We start from the raw sequence: 18,136 nt of genomic DNA, 5'->3' as shown, positions 1-18,136 counted from the left end.
TCTGGGCAGCTCTCACGTTGGAAATGCCAAGCAGCCATGGGAGGGCAGAGCCTGAGCCTTGAGCCTTCCCAGACAAAGCAGAGGAGGATCTCTGTGCCCTTTGTCCAGAGCAGGGCTGGGCTCACTGAACTGCTCACTGAATTTTGGGAATTTACCCTCCTGTCATGGAGAATCCACTGACTCTTCAAACAGCTGCCTGTGAGTGCCAGGAGAGCCCCAATCCACACTTAGGTGTGCATTAACACCCGCTGGGTGTGTGTTCTTGGTGGGTGTCAGCCACAGCAGCGGGGCTGGAGAGCACATGCTACAGTTAAATGAGGAGATTTTTCATCCTGAGCCTCAGGTTTTAACCTCCTCCTTCCCCTTCCGTCTGCTGGTGCATCCCTCTCCTGGTGAGGTGAGATCCTGTTCACCTTGGAGCAGGTGGTACCTTCAGTGGGTCACCAAAGCCCTCCGTGGAGGTGAGGAGGTAAGGTCTGAGAGGAGTGTCTCAGATTATGGCTCTGTTCTCTCTCTGAACGTGCAGAATTGCTCCTTTGGCAACCAGAACCTCTCCTTCTGTGTGTTTGCAGCACAGGAAATTGGAATAATAGGAAATAACAGCTTTTGTCAGCTTTTGTCCTAGACAGTTTTTGGCTTTGACAAGCTCAGTTGCAGAGTGAAAATTCGGAAGGGACAAGGAAGTGAGGAGGAAGAAATGTGGGATGCAGACCACAGGGAATACGGAAGTGATTTCTCCAAAGACACGACGTAAGGAGGTGGCAAAGTCAGGGCTGAGTTTTCAGGTGCTGGCTGTTGGGTCCTGGGGCTGAGGGACGAGTGGCTTTTCTCTGACACGGGATTAAAACCCCAAATCCCCATTCCCAGACTCTGGGAGTAAGGACTTGTAGTACCTTCATAGACAGGAGTTAAAAACACCCGTGGTTCATTGTCTGGGTCATTAAAATGTCCTGTCCTCTCTGCTCAGTGTGATCTGTTCATCTACAAAGACAAGATTTGGTGACAGTGATCACAGAGCTTGGTTTGACACCCGCCTCTCCACCCCCACTGCAAGTTTATTACTATTATTATTATTATTTTTATTTTTATAAGGCAGCTTGGCAGGCTGGGAGCTTACTAAGGAACTTTTTCCTCTCTGATTACAAGGGATGTGTGAATAAAGTAGAACAGTATTGATTCACACCAATCTATGCATCGACTGTGTGGGAGCCACTTGCAATTCCCAGCAGCACCAGAAAGCTTTGCAACAGGGAGAAATATGACCAGGCAAGTTGAGAAAATAAATTAAACTAGTGTCAACTTTTCTTGTTTCTTCCCTCATTATTAATGGATGGAATGGGGCTCGTTTATCAAGAAGAGGAAAAATTAATTGACACGGGCTTTAATGTTATTATGCCTTGCTTGTCTGGTCACATTTCTTCATTTTTAATTTTTTTTTCTTTTTTTTTATTTTTGAAAGGCATTTTATTACCTTTCGCAGGACCAGCTGCCAAAACTGTGGGTATAAACAAGAAGGCAGGTGCATAAATAATACCACAGCAGGACTGGACTTTGCTGCCTTTCAGAGCTGAAGGAACTCAGATGTGAGGAGCAGAGCAGACACGGGTCAGACCCGGAGCCCTGACACAAAGGGGCAGCGCTGCCTGAGCTGACATCTCCTCCTGATGCTGCTGGGAGCTGCAGAAGGTGTCAGGCTGGATTTTCCCATCTGTCAGCACAGCTCCATGGGCAGCTGCCAGGACCAGGGGGGCCAGGGACCCCAGGGACACATCCCAGCACCAGGAGCAGGGTGGTTCTGTGAGCACTCTGTGTGTGAGGGGACTGGTTCTGCACTCCCAGGTGACTCTGGGGTGCTCCTGCACTCCCAGGTGACTCTGGGGTGCTCCTGCTCTCCCAGGTGACTCTGGGGTGCTCCTACACTCCCAGGTGACTCTGGGGTGCTCCTGCTCTCCCAGGTGACTCTGGGGTGCTCCTGCACTCCCAGGTGACTCTGGGGTGCTCCTGCTCTCCCAGGTGACTCTGGGGTGCTCCTGCACTCCCAGGTGACTCTGGGGTGCTCCTGCACTCCCAGGTGACTCTGGGATGCTCCTACACTCCCAGGTGACTCTGGGGTGCTCCTGCACTCCCAGGTGACTCTGGGATGCTCCTACACTCACAGGTGACTCTGGGGTGCTCCTGCACTCACAGGTGACTCTGGGGTGCTCCTGCACTCCCAGGTGACTCTGGGATGCTCCTACACTCCCAGGTGACTCTGGGGTGCTCCTACACTCCCAGGTGACTCTGGGATGCTCCAGCACTCCCAGGTGACTCTGGGATGCTCCAGCACTCCCAGGTGACTCTGGGGTGCTCCTACACTCCCAGGTGACTCTGGGATGCTCCTGCACTCCCAGGTGACTCTGGGTGCTCCTGCACTCCCAGGTGACTCTGGGGTGCTCCTGCACTCCCAGGTGACTCTGGGGTGCTCCTACACTCACAGGTGACTCTGGGTGCTCCTTGCTGAGCAGCAGGAGCCAGGTTTAAGCAGTGTGGATGTGATAGGGTTTAAGCAGTCTTGGTGTGATGGGGTTTAAGCAGTGTTGGTGTGATGGGGGCTGTGTAAATCTCCTTGTTCCTGCTCTAGTCTCCTGCCCTTGTTCTTTGGGATTGCTGTGCAGGACAAAAGAGCCTCGGTGATTCCCCTGGTTCCCAGGATATCTTCAGGAGCTCTCTGGTGGCTGTGAGTGCAGGACAAGGCTGTCCCTGCTGCAGGGACCCCCAGGCTCACCACTGGTGTGGGCACAGCTCGGGCAGAGGCAGCACAGCACAGGAGATGAGTGACTTGCTGCACAGTGACCTCCAGACAGCTTGGGCCTTCAGACAGGCTCTGCTTGCATTGTCTTCACCCAGCAGAGCACCTTTCCGTGGCTGCAGAGCCCTCAGAGCTGTGCCTGCCTGGCGAGCTGGGCTGGCTCCTGCAGCAGGAGCTGATGGAGGTGCTGTACCTGTGGCACTGCTGAGGCTGGCTCCTGCTGTGCCCATCAGAGCCCTGCAGGGTTAACCCCAGCATCAGCCTGGCTTTGACCTGCAATCACCTTGTTTTGCTGGTTTTTAAGGCGAGCAGAGGTTGGGCACTGAGACCTTTACCCGGGTGAGCTGCTTTTGTGTCACTGTGCCAGCAGTGACGTCCCCAGCGTGTGCAGCCACAGCTGTGACACTGTGCAGCCAGGCCTGGGGCTGTGGGAATGCTGCTGCCAGCCAGGCAAGGGAGATGCATTTCATCGCCCTGGTGCCGTCATCTGAACTATATTTTACCAACTTTGACGTAAAAACTCTCGAGTGATGATCAAAGTGCGAAATGTAGTTGGTTAGAGTGTGAAAAAAAAGTACAGAACACGGGAGCCCTGACATTTGGTGTCTTCAGTCTGGCTTCTTAATAGTATTTGTGGCTTCTGACTATTCTTGACAGTATTTTAATATTTTTTATGGTTTTATTCCCTTTCTCTGAACAATGTTTGTCTTATTTCTGGAATGGCAGAACGTGCTGAGCTGACTCTGGAGCCACCTTCCCACAGCCTGGGCACCTTTGGTGGCTGGACAAGGCTGGGGATCAAAGGAGGTTTTTCACAGAATCCCAGAATCATTGGGGTTGGAAAAGAGCTCCAAGATCACTGAATACTTGTGCCTGATGCTCACCTTTGAGCACTGAGTGCCACATCCAGTTCTTCCTGGGACACCTCCAGGGATGGGGACTCCAAACCTCCCTGGGCAACCCCTTTCCATGAAGAAATCCTTCCTGAATTCTTCCTCTTGCTGGTGTCACGTTGTGTTGCAGGATGTGTCCTGCACCAGTGGATGTCAGTCAGGTGTCAGGGCTGGCATCATTTGGGTGCCTCTTGGTGCCCCCTAAGCAGCAGAGGAATGGAGTGGAATAACTCCTCATTCCCAGTGGATACCAGAGGAGGGTTTTTCACCTAAAGGTCGTGGATACATGCCTCAGCTTCCTTCAGTGCTGGTGCTTGGCTCAGAGCCTCTGGTTTGGGGCATCTGTTTGCCTCTTACTTTATTTTGCTCCCTCTTCTTCTTTGTCTTTTCTTTTACAGAAAAGATTATTCAAATGAATATTCAGTTTTATTCATTTGAATAAAAAAACCCCAACCATTTGACTCTGTTAAATGCTTATCTCTTAAATAGAGCTTGTTAGCTTCCAATAATAGCTTCATTCAGAAGGATGCAGTATAATTTCATTTTAAAACGTGTGCTCCTTGACAACCGGAATCCTATTTCTGTCACCGTTTTCAACAGCCGCCTTTGTTTTGGGTTAATCTTTTCCATACACTTCCCCAGAACCATTTTTTTTTTTGTTGACTCTTAGTACCTCTCAGAAGAAATAATTGTCTATTTAGCCCAGGAAGGTTTCTGAGAGTTGTGGTAATTTCAATACGAGCGTGTGTTCATGATGGGAACTGATGAGACCGTGCGTTTGGGGGGATCTTGGCGTGGGTGCAATTATTAAAAGTTGGAATTTGATACCCCAAAAAGATGAAACAAGAAGAGGATCACAGAATGGCTCGGGTTGGAGGGAACCATAAGGTGTCCATTCCATCCCCAGCCGTGGGCAGGGACACCTTCCACCATCCCAGGGGGCTCCAAGCCCTGTCCTGGGACACTTCAGGGATCCAGGGGCAGCTTCTCCTGGAGAATTTAATTCCCAGAGAGGGATTTAAGTGCAGGTGGAAATCCTCTGGCTGCCCCCACTGAGTTTGGGGTGTTGGGCATTGTAGAGGTCTCCCCTGGTTTTCCTCCCCAGGCCAGTCTGACCAAGTGGCACAGATCTTCCAGAAACCTGCAAATGCCTGCTAACACCTACAGATTGTTATTGTATTGTTATAAAACCTGGAAATGCAGGAAGCCGTCTGATTTAATCAGACAAATAATTTCTTGATAAACCTGGGCTTAAGCCATATGGAGTGGGATGAGAATGGGAGATTTGTTCAGACACGTAATGACTGCAGCAGCTTCCTGGTGGTGGTCGAATATTAGGGCTGATCTCCCAAATTCCCTCTCCCCTCCATCCTGGCACCGAGACCTGACACAAGTGGAAAGAGAAATCCTCAACTGCAGCACTCGCTAATGAGCTGCTAATGATGAAGATGTTGCTGGTGCTCAGACAATTAATGACTTGTGGCCCCAGCCCGGCCATCTCATGGCACTGGCCCCACGCTTCTCTCCCAGCTCTGGGATTCCTGCCACGCCACACTGGAGGCCCTTCACCACAAAAATCTCAGGTTTAACTGCAGGTCTCTTGAAGGTAGATTTAAACGGAGTCGTTTAGAAGGCAAATGAAAGACGTGAGTTATGTAAAATAAAATTGAAGCTGGTGCCTGCTCTAAGAGCAGAGCAGAGCAGTGCTGTGAGCCTGGTGTGCCTTGGAGGAGGGCTGGAGACCAGTGCTGGTGGTCTTTGCCCCAGTGAGAGGGTCTGAAGTGGAATGGGAGCGTTCCCCATGGCACAGGTACTGTGCACTCCCCAAAGAGCTGCTCAGACCTCACCTGGAAAGGCACTGCTCAGCCAGAGGTGAGGCTGCCCTGGGGCTGTCCCTGCTCCTGCCCAGGCTCAGCCTCCTGCAGTGTTCCACCAATGCAGAGTCCAGCACTTTCCAGTTTGGGGGATGGACTTCATCCTCTTCCTAGATTCTTAAGGCTCCGTCACCATTGGTGTGGGTGTTGACCCATGGAGCCTTCTCCAGCACGTGAGATGAGGGTTTTTTCATTCATCTGAGGTTTTTTGGCTGAGGCAGGGAACACGGTGTGCAGCTGTGGTGGGCTGCCAGGTGCCTTCAGTGCAGCCCCAGCAGAGCAGGCAGTGTACAGCCACGGGCAGGCAGCAGGCATCAAACAGCCTAAACCAGCCCAAATCCTCGGCTCTTTGAAGCAGCAGTGGAGAAGAGAAGGAGCTATTAGATCAGAGGCCTTAAATGTAATGGGTTCCTGGAGGCCTCAGGATGTCCTGATGAGGTATTAGAGGAAGTAATTCAGGAAGAAAGGGACAAATAACCACCTCCGGAGCGGGGCTGACCCTGCACTGCAGAGCACACAGACACACAAAGTGCTGCTCTGTGTTTGGGAGGCATTGGGGGTTTTTTCTCCTTGCCAGGGGTAAATGAGGGATCATCCTCTGTCTTCTCAGGTTTTTATGGTTTTTGGGTGGTGTAATGAGTCAGCTCTAATGGAGAAGTCCCGTGGAATTAAACAAGAGATGAAATCAATATGGTTCCATAGAAATATAATTGGGTTTTGTAGAGATTGCTCTTAAAAACCTATAAGGTGTAAAAGAAAATACGGCCTTATTGTAGTTTCCGAGCCATCGTGTAAGTGGGGTGTAACTATCCATTAAATTCTGCAGGATGGATCAAAAAATCCATAAGGAGGTTTTAATTCTCCATTAAATCCTATGGAAGAGCTGGAACAGAGCAGTATTAATTTTCCCTGAGACAGTGCTTCTTCCCTCCATTAGGCTGCAATAAGCTCAGGAGCAGTTCCATAGGCAGCAGGTGTAGTCACCCACCTGAGTGTTGTTATGGAAGTTTTCCAAAGTCCCGGTGGCCAAATAATGCTTTATTAAAATGAAATGGTTACACTTAACTAATGTTTTCCTTAACCCCTCCCCTTTTTTGTGTCTTTATTAAATAGGATTCGGCTTCGTAACTTTTGAGAACGAAGACGTGGTGGAAAAAGTCTGTGAAATTCATTTCCACGAAATCAATAATAAAATGGTGAGTGCTGGTGCTCCAGGGTGGCAGCCCTGAGCCAGATGTGTCCCAGGGGTGGTGGCACACCCCTCTGTCCCCCCCAGGGGACACCCACACACCCCCAGGGCAGCCCGTGGTGTGTGAAGCCGAAGGGTTTGGGGAGGAGATGTGAGTTCAGCTTCTCCAGCAGAGCACCCAGCTGAAGTTCCTCCTCAGTGACAGGCAGGTCCCAGGTTGTGGGCTGCCCTGAGCCAGATGAAAAAGGGGCATTTGTATTTCAATTGCTGCAGTAACTTTGATATTTTCAGCTAAAATATTCTTTTTCCCTTTGTCAAAACATCCTTTGCTTCTCAAATGTGTATTCAGATATGCATTGTATATTGGTCTGATATGTGTTCACAGACTTTAAATTTAATAATAGAGCTTTTAGTGTGGATAAGATCAAAGCAATCTCCTTGGCATATGCTGGAGGCCCGATTCAATATTTGACTTGCTAATTTTTCCCAGGGCACTGAAATAATATTCCTCGTGTTGTTCCTCGCTGCAATATGCATCTGAAATAAAAGTGAGGGTCCCCTTGGCCAGGTGTGGGGTGCTGGGGCACTGCTCCCGGTCCTGTGGGAAGTCCCTTGCTCCACTTCAGGTGGATACTGTGGACTTTGCCTGTCCCACTGCCCCCAGCCCCTCCTGCACTGGGCTCTCCTTGTCCCCAAGAGTCACCTGAGTGGGCTGAGGCTCGTTCCCTTTACAGAGTTTCTAAATGCTCTTAGTCTGCCCTTAAAACAAAAGAGCAGAACAAACCCCAGCCACCCCCACACAGCAGAGCCAAGGACAAATTAGAGATGCTGGGGATGTAAATTTAGGGCTCGGCAGGTGGGAGGGAAGAGCTCCCCTCCAGGATTTTCCTCTCCACAGCAGGAGAGCACACTGCACGGGTTTGTTTATTCCCCACGACAGGCTTTTCTCTGGAGCAGGGCTCAGGATTGCCCTGGGCAGTGCAGGAGGTGCTGGTGTGCCCCAGGCAGGGTTTGATTCCTCATCCCTGCATCTGCACCCACGAGCTGGGGAAGCCTCACCTGGCGTCTCCTGGGAGGAGAGGAATAGCACAGAGCTCTCGGGGAGGATTCCTTCCCAGGTGGAGGACTGCACAGGAAGGCAGCAGGGAGGATGGGACAGGGTGAGAACACTCAGGGCACAGCATACAGAGCAAGAGAAACAGTTCTGGGTGTTGGTGTTTGTTGTTGGGTAATTAAAATATCCCCTTCCCACTCCTGTGCCCACTCGGTGTCCCCTGCAGGTGCCACCATCTCTGAGCGTTCTCTTGCTGTCACTCCTCCAGCAGGGACTCTGAAGCAGCCCACGAGCAGGGGATGAGACATGATCCTGTCTTGGGCTGACTCATCTCCCTGCTGATGTGTCTGCAGCTGAATGCCAGCCCCTGCGGGGCCAGGGCACTGTGTGTGTGTGACAGGAGCTGGGGTGACACTCAGCTGGCTGGGGACAGGGCTGGGGTCGTGTCCCCCTGTGTCCCTGAGCTGGGCAGGGACCGGCCTCACAGCCCAGCCCGAGGCCATGGGGTTTGCAGCAGCTCAGGGAGATGGCACTGGGACACCCTGTCCTCACCCAGGGATGCCCCCGTCCCTGTCCCCATCCCTGTCCTCACCCCTGTCCCCATCCCTATCCCCATCCCTGTCCCATCCCTGTCCCCATCCCTGTCCCCATCCCTGCCTGTATCCCTGTCCCCATCCCTGTCCCCATCCCTGTCCCCATCCCTCTCCCATCCCTGTCACCATCCCTGTCCTCACCCCTGTCCTCATCTCTGCCCACATCCCTGCCCACATTCCTGTCCCATCCCTGCCCGCTTCTCTCTCCCTGTCCCCATCCCTGTCCCCATCCCTGTCCCCATCCCTGTCCCCATCCCTGTCCCCATCCCTGTCCCCATCCCTCTCCCATCCCTGTCCCCATCCCTCTCCCATCCCTCTCCCATCCCTGTCCCATCCCTGTCCCATCCCTGTCCCCATCCCTGTCCCATCCCTGTCCCCATCCCTGTCCCATCCCTGTCCCCATCCCTGTCCCATCCCTGTCCCCATCCCTGTCCCCATCCCTGTCCCCATCCCTGTCCCCATCCCTGCCTGTATCCCTGTCCCCATCCCTGTATCCCTGTCCCCATCCCTGTATCCCTGTCCCCATCCCTGTCCCCATCCCTGTCCCCATCCCTGTCCCATCCCTGTCCCCATCCCTGTCCCATCCCCAGCTCCTGTCCTCGGTGGTTTCCCTAAGCAGGGCCAGGCAAAGGGCAGCAGAGTGGCTGTTCCCAGCCTGTTCCCAGCTCCAGCCTCCCTGCAGCTATTTTTAGCTCATCCATTCTGCTTCTGTTGCCATCCGTGAAGCTTTAGAATGTCAAATGTAATACTAAACGAGCAGTAGGACAGTGAAAAGAAAATGCCAGCGAGGTATTTAACAAATGGAAGTTGGAATTTACGTGGGAGATCATAGATGCTCCAAACATTGCAGGGGGACAATAAACCCACACGAGCTGTCCTCAGATTATTGTTCCTCCGAAGGAGCAGGCTGCTTTGCAAAGAGACACCTGTTTTTCTAAGTCAAAGTAGCTGGAAAAGAAAGGTGATGGAGTCGTTGTTTTCCCCTGGATCCCACTGTGGTGGAGTCATTCACATCCTGGCTACAGGGAGGGCTGATGAGCTGAGCCTGGAGTCAAGTCTCCTGTCAGCCTCTCGAGCAGCTGACAGAAAAGTTGGGCTGTTGTAGAAGAGGCTGGGACACTGCCCAGCACCTGTGGCTCTTGCTCCCTCTCAGGGTGGGATTTTGCAGGTTTTGTGGGCCAGGGGCTGCTCCAGACCCTTTCATTCCAAGCCCCAGCCACTGATCAGTAATGTGCTGCATCAACAGACCCACGACTCAATGCATTTTTTAAAATCAGCTTTAAAAGCTCTCTGCTGCTGCCTGGTGTGGCCTGCCATGGTGTGAGTGACACGTTGTCCCCAAGGTGATGGGAGCCCACCAGGCTGCAAATCACACAACAAAGTCTCCTTGTCTTTGGGTGGTTCAATGGGGGTTTGTGCATTGTGCATATTGCACGTTCTGCTTTCCTCAAAATAGCCCTGGTTTTCCCTGGAAAGCTGTTAACCAGGGGTTTGTGAGACATCCTGGGCTGAGAGCTGACAGCCTGTTTTGTTGTGCTGGGTATAAGAGGCTTTTCACTCCCAGCTCAGCCCTCCTGGGTTCCCGTGGCTGAGACTGCTCCGTTTGACCCAGGAGTACCCCAGTGTAAGGTTAATTCTCCAAACTAGACTAAACAAAAATAGTGAATTCTAGTTTCCCTGCCTTTTTTTTTTTCTTTTCTTTTTTTTTTTTTTTTTTTCTTCTAGCCTCAGAGTTAAACCTTTCTTTGTTGGGCTGTTTTAAGTGTAGTACATCCTCATAGGAGGAGGTGGAAAAATCTGGAAATTATTAAGATGCCCAGAAACACTGAATTGAAAGTTTGAGTGAGGTCCAGATGTGTGTACAAAGACCCTTATCAGGCAGCTCTCAGGGGCAGTTCAGTATGGAGCTGAGCCCTGGCTCATAAATCCATATACATTTCCTCTTGGAGAAGCCCCCACTGCATGTCCTGTCACGTGTGACATCCCTGCTGCCTCCAGGGTTTTCCCTTGAGGGAGCTGTGGCTTTGGCATGGTTCTGGCCACCTCCATCCCCTTCCCTGTGAGGGCAGGGCTGGATTCTGGCAGAGGAGCAGCCAGACCCCTTTTCTTTCTGCTTTTGCTGTTGATGGAGAGGCACCACCCAGGCCTCCAGTGTACCCACTGTTGTGGTGCTTCACTCCTGTTCTGGCATTGTCCCAGTCTGCTGATGGCATCCCATCATGGGATGTGCATGGGCAGCTTCCCAGAGCACCTCCGGGTGTGACACTGCTGCCTGGCAGGTGACAGTCCCCTGGGGCTGGGCTCACTCAGGCTCTTTCCCAGGACAGCAGAGCAGGGCCATATCCCAGTCCCATATCCCAAATGTCATCCCTCCCGTGGAGAGAGTCTGTCTGGATAACAGGGAATCTCCATTTGGGGTGTATTTGCTTACAGAGGCTTAGGAATTATTTTTCTTTCCTACCGGTGACTTTTGCTTCCCCTTTAATCCCGGTTAAAACCCCTCTGCAGCTCCCTGCCATTCCCTTTGCTGTGGAAATCAGGAGTGGTGCCAGGCTCACAGAAAGCAGCAGTGGGCTGGGTGATGGTTGCAGAAGCTAATTACCAGGTTATTGTTTCTAACGGTGCTAATCCAAACTTCATTTCCCAGTTAATTGTCCGTCCATCCAGGCTGGGTGGGTTTTACCATCCTCACTGCCTGAGGTGTGACCGATGCTGCCACTTCAGCGGGAGCAGTGGCCCTCCCAGAGGATGTGTCTGTGAAATGAAGTGACAGGACACACTCGTGGGGCCCCCCTCGGCATTTGACTGGAGGAATCTTCTGGGCAAACTCCTGTTAAATGATGAAGTTAGAGGCACAGAGGCTCAAACCTGTGGATTCAGCTCACATCACCCTCCTGCTCAGAGCTCTGGAGCCGTGGGGATGGGTTGGGATAACCCCAGTGAGCTCCAAAGCTGCTGACTGGGGCAGCTGTAGCACCAGGGCCAAGGGGAGCACAGGAGCTGGGGCTGAGGTGACAGTACCTGAGCAAGAACCATGGAAATGTGCTGTATTTGTCCTTGTTCTGGTTGGAAGAGGCTGGCTGGGCTCCTGGGTGTCCCAGGGCAGCAGGGCTGGGCTGCTGTCTCACAGGGCACTGGTGGAATTGCCACGTGCTTCCAGTGGCATTGAACAACTTCCAGAGGCAGCAGGAGTAACTGAAAGTGAAAGAATGCAGATCCTTTATTAATAGGGTTTACAGAAATTTTCTGCTGGGTAGAAATATTGATTCTTTATTCCTATTTTAAAAGGAGCTTTTTGTAATGATCACTGGGAGTCGTTCTCTGTTATCGATTGCAGTGGAGCCGTGCTGGAGCCCTCCCTCCATTCATCCCACTCCCACAAGGGCCAGGTTCCCTTTCAGGAGCACAGAACTTCTTCAATCAGCACTTCTGTCATCTTCGGGGGGCTGCAGTGGGTGGTTAAGGAGACACACACGTTTGCTCTTTCCAATCTGGTTACGCTGTTCTGGAAGTTCACCTTTGAGCGGGAGGAGGTGTGGGGAGGGAGCAGCTAAAAATAAACCTTTCCCCCCCCCCTTTAAGTAGATCAGTTCTGCATTTGACATTTACATGGAATTCATTTGCATCTCATTTGTACGTGTTTCTGCTCAATAGGTAGAATGTAAGAAAGCACAACCTAAAGAAGTGATGTTTCCACCAGGGACGAGAGGAAGGGCACGTGGATTGCCGTACACCATGGACGCTTTTATGCTAGGGATGGGAATGTTGGGTAAGTGCCACAGCCACCCCTCCAGAGCCTCTGCTGTCCCCTCATCCCCGAAGCCATGAGCCACAGGGCTCAGCAAACCCCCTGCACCCCTGTGGGGGAAACTTTAACAGGGGTGGAGTGAAGAAAATAATCCTGTCTGTGGTAAATGATTAACTCCCCCCACCCCAGCCCCACCTCCCCCCCCCACACCCAGCCTGGAATATAAAAAATTTGCATTTAAATGGATGTTTTAAATAGCCTGTTTTACTCTTACTCGCAAAAATAGAATGATGAAAGATGCAGTGTGTTCATTCTGACTAAAAATGATCTCTTCCCCTTTTTTAGAGGAATTGAGTCACACATTATTCCCCTTCTTTTAAAGGTAGCTTTGACAGTTCAGCATGGATAATTGAAAATCTTGCTGGTTCTTAAATGGCATGGATGGAGGAAGTGGGGGGATGCTTAACAGGACAGGTCGCAACAATAATTACAAGTTCCAAGGAGATGGAATGGTATTTCAGTCCTGAGTATTGTGTCCAGAAAATACTAATTAAATGGGATAAATGATATTTAATGGCAAATTCCTATTTGTGCACGAGGTCTATTTAGTTATAATTGGTTCTCATTTGTTTCTGCCTAGATAATTCTTTCTAAATAATGTGACAACCCCAGATACTCTGTCCTCGGCCAAAATGCTGCTAATCCATTGCCAACGTGTTTTTTGTAAAACACCACGTATTTTAAACTTTCTGCTCCCTTTGTGTCCCTGGACTTCCCCTCCTGTGTCCATGAAGCTCATATGGGAATATGAGGGCAATCCAGAGATGTTCCCAGGCAGCAGTGAGCCTTTCCCAGGCCAGTGTCCCCCCTTTAGGATGCTTTAACTTCCCTCTCCTGGGTTTGGGTGATCCCAGAAGCTGAGCACAAAGCCCAGCCTTGGAATGTGAGTCACCCCGAGCTCTGCTGAGCAGATTCAGGGGCTGCCTGAGATGCTGGAGGACCCCCAGAGCCCCCGGGGTGGGCATCAGGTCAGAGGACTCAGTTCCTGCAAGGATCAGGCTGGAACACTGAGGTGGCTGACACCAGGCACTGCTTGATTGGATAGGAAAAACTTGCTGCCATGTTTGCTTTATCTCTGAATTAATAGTGCTTCTGTTGGTGTGGCTGGAGCCATCCATTGCTGGGGTGTGTAATTGGGTTATTTCAGCTGATCATCTGTTTTGCTGTCCCCACGCTCCACTGCCACCCTGCCCCACAGTGTTTGGAAATCACATTTTATGCTTAAAATATTTATCTTGCTCTAGTCAGTGGGTGATTTTGTTACCTGTGTGCTCCCAGTGTGCCTGAGCCAACGTACTTCATTTCTGCTGTTTTCTCTTCCTTTTCCACCTGGGCTGGTGAGGTTGGGCTGGTGAGGTGCAGCGTGGAGCTCTGTGTGCCACTCTGCTGGCCTGTCCTGCTGGCTGCAGGAGGGGACAGTCCAGGACACCCTGGGAAGCCAGAAAGATCCATGGCATCATCCTCCCCCTTATGGCCTCAGCCCTTTTCCTTGGAGCTGGGCACAGAGTGAACGGAGCTGGATCCACCCCCATTTGTCCTGAAGGGAAAATTGAGCCCCTGGGTGCAGCGTGAGTCCGTTCCCACTGGGGCTGTCTCCCTGGAGAAGGATCATCTCAAGCTGTGGGAATTCAGGAAGGATGCCCTCAGTGAGTGGAAGTGCACAGAGCTGGGACACCTTTTGGTCCTGGCCAGTGCAGCTCCAGCCAGTCCTGCCCTGTCTCCCTGCATTTCAGCTCAGGGGGCCTGCCTGAGCATTAGTGACTGATCATGGTGAAGGCCAGATGCTTCATTATCCACTCGAGCTGCTTTTTCATCTTCCGAGTTCCTGGTGGCACCGTGTTAAATAATTAAGTGCTAAACAAGGCAGTTGCAGCACAGGAGAGCAGAGCTGCTGGATGGCAGTCAGAAACCCCCCCGTTTCAGAGGCTGCAGGGCCCATCCCTGCAGGAAGAGGGGCAATAATTAACCCATCAAATGATCAGACACACGGTTCCATCGCCGCCGCCGCTGAGCGTTCCGTGGGCTCTCACCAGGCCGGGTCAGGTCTGCCCTGGGACTTCTGTTCTGTGCCCACCTGGACTGAGCCAGAGCAGCTGGGGATGCTCTGGAAGGATTTTTGTACCTGTTTCCAGAAGCCCCTGCTCAAGGTCACCTTCTCCAGCTGCTGTTCCTGGGCAGAGGAGGGAATCGGAGGAACGAGCGCAGGAGACAGCCCAAAGGAAGGAGCGGGGAGCGACTCCCTCCAAAGCTATTAAGGAAGTTGGTCTTTTTCATTAATCACAGCCTCCCCAAGGAGCCTGCAGCAGCCAGGGTCTAAAGGTGCGCAGGCAGCCGCTTCTGTGATGATTTGGTTGATTGGAGTAAAATTAAAGTGTTCTGAAAGGATTTTTTGACTCGGAGAGCGTGGGCTGGCTGAGCCTTGCCAGGATGGCTGCTGGGCTGTCTGGGGCTCAGGCTGCTGGTGGGACACGCAGGGAGAGCTTTAATGAGCCTCTCTGCACGAGGAGTGGAGCACACTCAGTTCCACTGGTCTCCTGTCAGCCCAGCCAGCAGGAAAAGCTGCTCCCCAGCCCTTTGGATGCTCAGGAACAGGCCCTCTGTGCCCTCCTCTGTGGCTGAGTGGGAGCAGTTTGGTGACCAAGAAACTCTCTGTGTGCAGAGGAGGAGCCCTGTCACCCAAGGGTGTGACAGCCCCAGCACAGCCCCAAAGCTTTTTATGCTCCGTTCAGGTCTGTGCCTGAAAACTTGTAAAGAAGAGAGCGACAGAGGAGCGGCGTGAAGAGGAGATGATTTCTGTGTCGCCTCTCATCTGAAGCTGCTCTCTGTGTCTGGGACACTGCAGTCACTACAGTGGTGACACACAGCTCTGGAGGTGACCCTCTGCTGCCTGCCTGGAGCTGGGGCTGGCAGCACTCATTTCTGCTGGTGGTGGGCATCATCCTGGTGTTCAGTGTTCCAACTGGGCTCCTTTCAGCTTGCCAACCCCTCCGGAGATGGAATCCCTCAGCCCCAGGCTCCCAGCCCGTAGTGCCAGAGCCCTGAGTGGTGGGAACACGGATTTGGGAAGGACTCTGTGTTCCTGCACAAACTCAGTCGAGGCAGGCTGAGCTCATGCATAGAGGAACCTTGTGCCCTTCAAAGAAAGTCATTCCTTTTTCCACCAGACACCGTTCAGTGGAGTAGCAGCTGCAACTCAGAGCAACATTTGGAGACAGCAGCTTCCTTGCATTTTCTGGAGCATTTGAACCAATTTTGCACGGGTCCCCTGGCTCCTGTGTGCTCAGCGTGCCCATGAGCTTTTGTCTACCCCATTAGCAAATTGTAAAATGAGAAGACGTTTCCACAGCCTGGACAGGAGCTGGGTAGAAGCAGTGGTGTGAAAGTGGTTTGGCTGCTGGTTTGAGTTCTGCTTCCATGGACAGGAGAGTCTTGCTTTGAAGGAGGTGATCCAGGCAAAACTTGGATTTTTGGTTTGCTTACAAGGCATTGGTCACTCTGCAGGACTACCAAGGGAAATCAGCTCCTGGGTGCCCGGTGCAGGATGAGGATGGCACTAATGGGGATGTTGGGTAGGTCAGCACAGCCATCGTTTGGCCTGATGAAGCCTCCACGTGGTGTCAGACACCATTGATATTCAGCCAGGCAATGTCCCCACGAGGATCAGGCTTCGAGTCATTAGAGCAGAGCTGGGCACTGCAGCAGTAAATGAAGAGGAAAATTGAAGTAATGTTGTATTATAAATTTATGATTTCATCTGCCTGACTTTGAGAGCGCCGAGTGCCAGCAGAGCCCCCGGGCAGCTTTGGCTGGTGCTGTGACTGTGAGGCACAGCTTTGGGTTTGGGCTGCCCTGGGCTCAGAGCCAAGGCCATGCCAGGGCAGGCAGCAGAGGAGGTGGCATCCAAAGCCCTGTGGGCAGCTGCCATCTCCCACCCTGCTCACCTGCCTGGGGCCACAGGTACCACACGGGCAGAGCTCAGGGGCTGCCCAGCACCTGAGTCCCTGTGCCCTGACAATTGTGAGCCGACAGATCTGCTTCAGAATTGTCTGAACCAGAGCAAACTGAATTCTTTCCTCTTGGCAAGGAGAGAATTGGACACCACAGAGCGATTTTTCAGTGGTGTTAATGGCGCTGCGTACTTAGCAAACAATCCATTTATCAATAGCGTTGTTTAAAAAAAAAAAAAAAAGGAAAAAAAGGGTTTGTAAAGCTTAACTGTGAAAGATCTGATTTAATGACAGAGGTGATTAATTTCGAAGGGAATCCAGCTGTTGAGCTGTGAAAGGAGGGCTAAGCAGTGTGTACATACCGCGTGCTGTCCGGGCGTCGCGGGGCTGCCACTGCTTAATCCCAGCATCAGAATTCATCCAAGCATTTTTATCTTCCACTTGGAGATGATGATTAATAGTACACTGCGTGTATATAGAAATCTGATGGGCAATGGAGGGACTTGGTGCAGCAGGAAAACGGCTGGGTGATGGATGAGTGTGTTAAAGGAGGAATAAAAGCAGAGATAGGAGCCCCCCAGAAGAGCCATTCGCCTGCTGAGCTGCTCTGGGGCTGCAGCCCGGCTGCTGCCGAGATTCCCATGACTTCAGGCAGCAGGAGAAAACTTTTCCTGGTGGTTTCCTGCTTTGGGCTGATGCTGAGGCTCAGTGGGGACGTTCTGAGCACTGGAATTGCTCAGGGTGGTGCCTGTTCTTAGGAAAAGGCAGCGAGGAAATGTTGAGGATCCGTGTGAGGGTAGAGTTTTAGGAAACCCGAGTGCATAGGACACTTTGGGACATTGGCCATCCAGGTCAATAGGCACTGTGGGAGCAGAGGGAAGGCTGTGGGGAAGTGAACAGGGGTGTCACAGTGTGTGACACAGCCAGGGATCAGTGGGACACCCAGCACATTCCCAGACAGGAGGGTGAAGCCAGCAGACTTGCCACTTCGTGCTTTCCCTGAGCTGTTTTTATTCATTAAATGCTCTCAAGTGAGTTCTTCTCCTAATAAACCTCCCAGAGCTGCCCGAGGTCAGCAATTCTGCCTCAGAAGGGGCTTTTGGAAGCACCTTGCAGCAGCTTCCTTTTACTTTCCTGAAAAATTAAAAGCTCTTTGACTCCCTGGCTCGTTGCTGCCGCTGCCTCCAACTCTTTGATGTGTTAACTGTTGTCCTTCACACTCCCGGGATAAAGAATTACTACTACCTTAATCTCCAACTGTCAATAGCTCTGAAGCAAAGTACATTCATTGTAAGCTCTCCAAATGTCAGAGCAAACCCGTGTTATGTGTTTAGCCTTAGCATTTGGCATTTACTCTTCCAGCTAACAAGTATGCACAGTCCTTGGGCTCCAGACACCAAAGTGCATGTTAATTACCAGAGTGACAGGGCTCCTGCTCAGAGCTGGGCCAGCTCGAGATGTTTCTATTCAGGATCGTGATGAAACCTCTCTGCAGTTTGGCATGAGCAGAATAAATCGGATTTTTTAATACCTTCCGTAAAATTAGGTCTCACCCGTCCTCCCTGTCATTGTGTTAAAAAACAAACCAGAAAAAAAAACCCTTCCAAAAAACCCGTTCATTAATGCTCAAACTTCTCTCTGTTGTTTTCTTTTTTTTTTTTTTCACATCTCTGTGATCAAGGTTACCCGAATTTTGTTGCAACATATGGCCGAGGATACCCTGGATTTGCCCCAAGTTACAGTTATCAGTTCCCAGGTACGTACAGCTCATTTGCAGATTTGCTTCGTTTCCCCTCTTTCCTTCTTCTTTTTGGTTTTTTGTTTGTTTGTTTGTTTTTTTGGGGTTTTTGTTTTTGTGGGGGATCTTTTTATTTCCTTTAAGTCTGTAGCTGCAAGCTGAGACAGGCAAGTCTGCAGGGAGCATCTCACACAACAGCAGTTTGGTTGGTTTTTTTTTTTAAACTATTTTAAAACAGACCTTTATAGCGAC

General features: G+C 51.4%; 1 protein-coding gene across 12 annotated transcripts in view; it reads left to right on the top strand.

Annotated features, from left to right (window-relative positions):
* The window catches only part of MSI2 (musashi RNA binding protein 2), a 199,630-nt gene that overhangs the window by 145,228 nt on the left and 36,266 nt on the right, over positions 1-18,136 (top strand). For all 12 annotated transcript variants that reach the window (XM_066333581.1, XM_066333580.1, XM_066333575.1 and 9 more), the window contains exons 8-10: positions 6,669-6,751; positions 12,046-12,160; positions 17,828-17,902. In XM_066333581.1, the coding sequence (XP_066189678.1) occupies positions 6,669-6,751; positions 12,046-12,160; positions 17,828-17,902 (273 nt within the window). The remainder of the gene's footprint in view (positions 1-6,668; positions 6,752-12,045; positions 12,161-17,827; positions 17,903-18,136) is intronic.

The sequence above is a fragment of the Sylvia atricapilla genome, chromosome 20, assembly GCF_009819655.1.
Source record: "Sylvia atricapilla isolate bSylAtr1 chromosome 20, bSylAtr1.pri, whole genome shotgun sequence".
Classification (NCBI taxonomy): domain Eukaryota; kingdom Metazoa; phylum Chordata; class Aves; order Passeriformes; family Sylviidae; genus Sylvia; species Sylvia atricapilla.
Note: the sequence above shows the minus strand (reverse complement) of the source record. Positions and strands in the feature narration are given on the sequence as shown.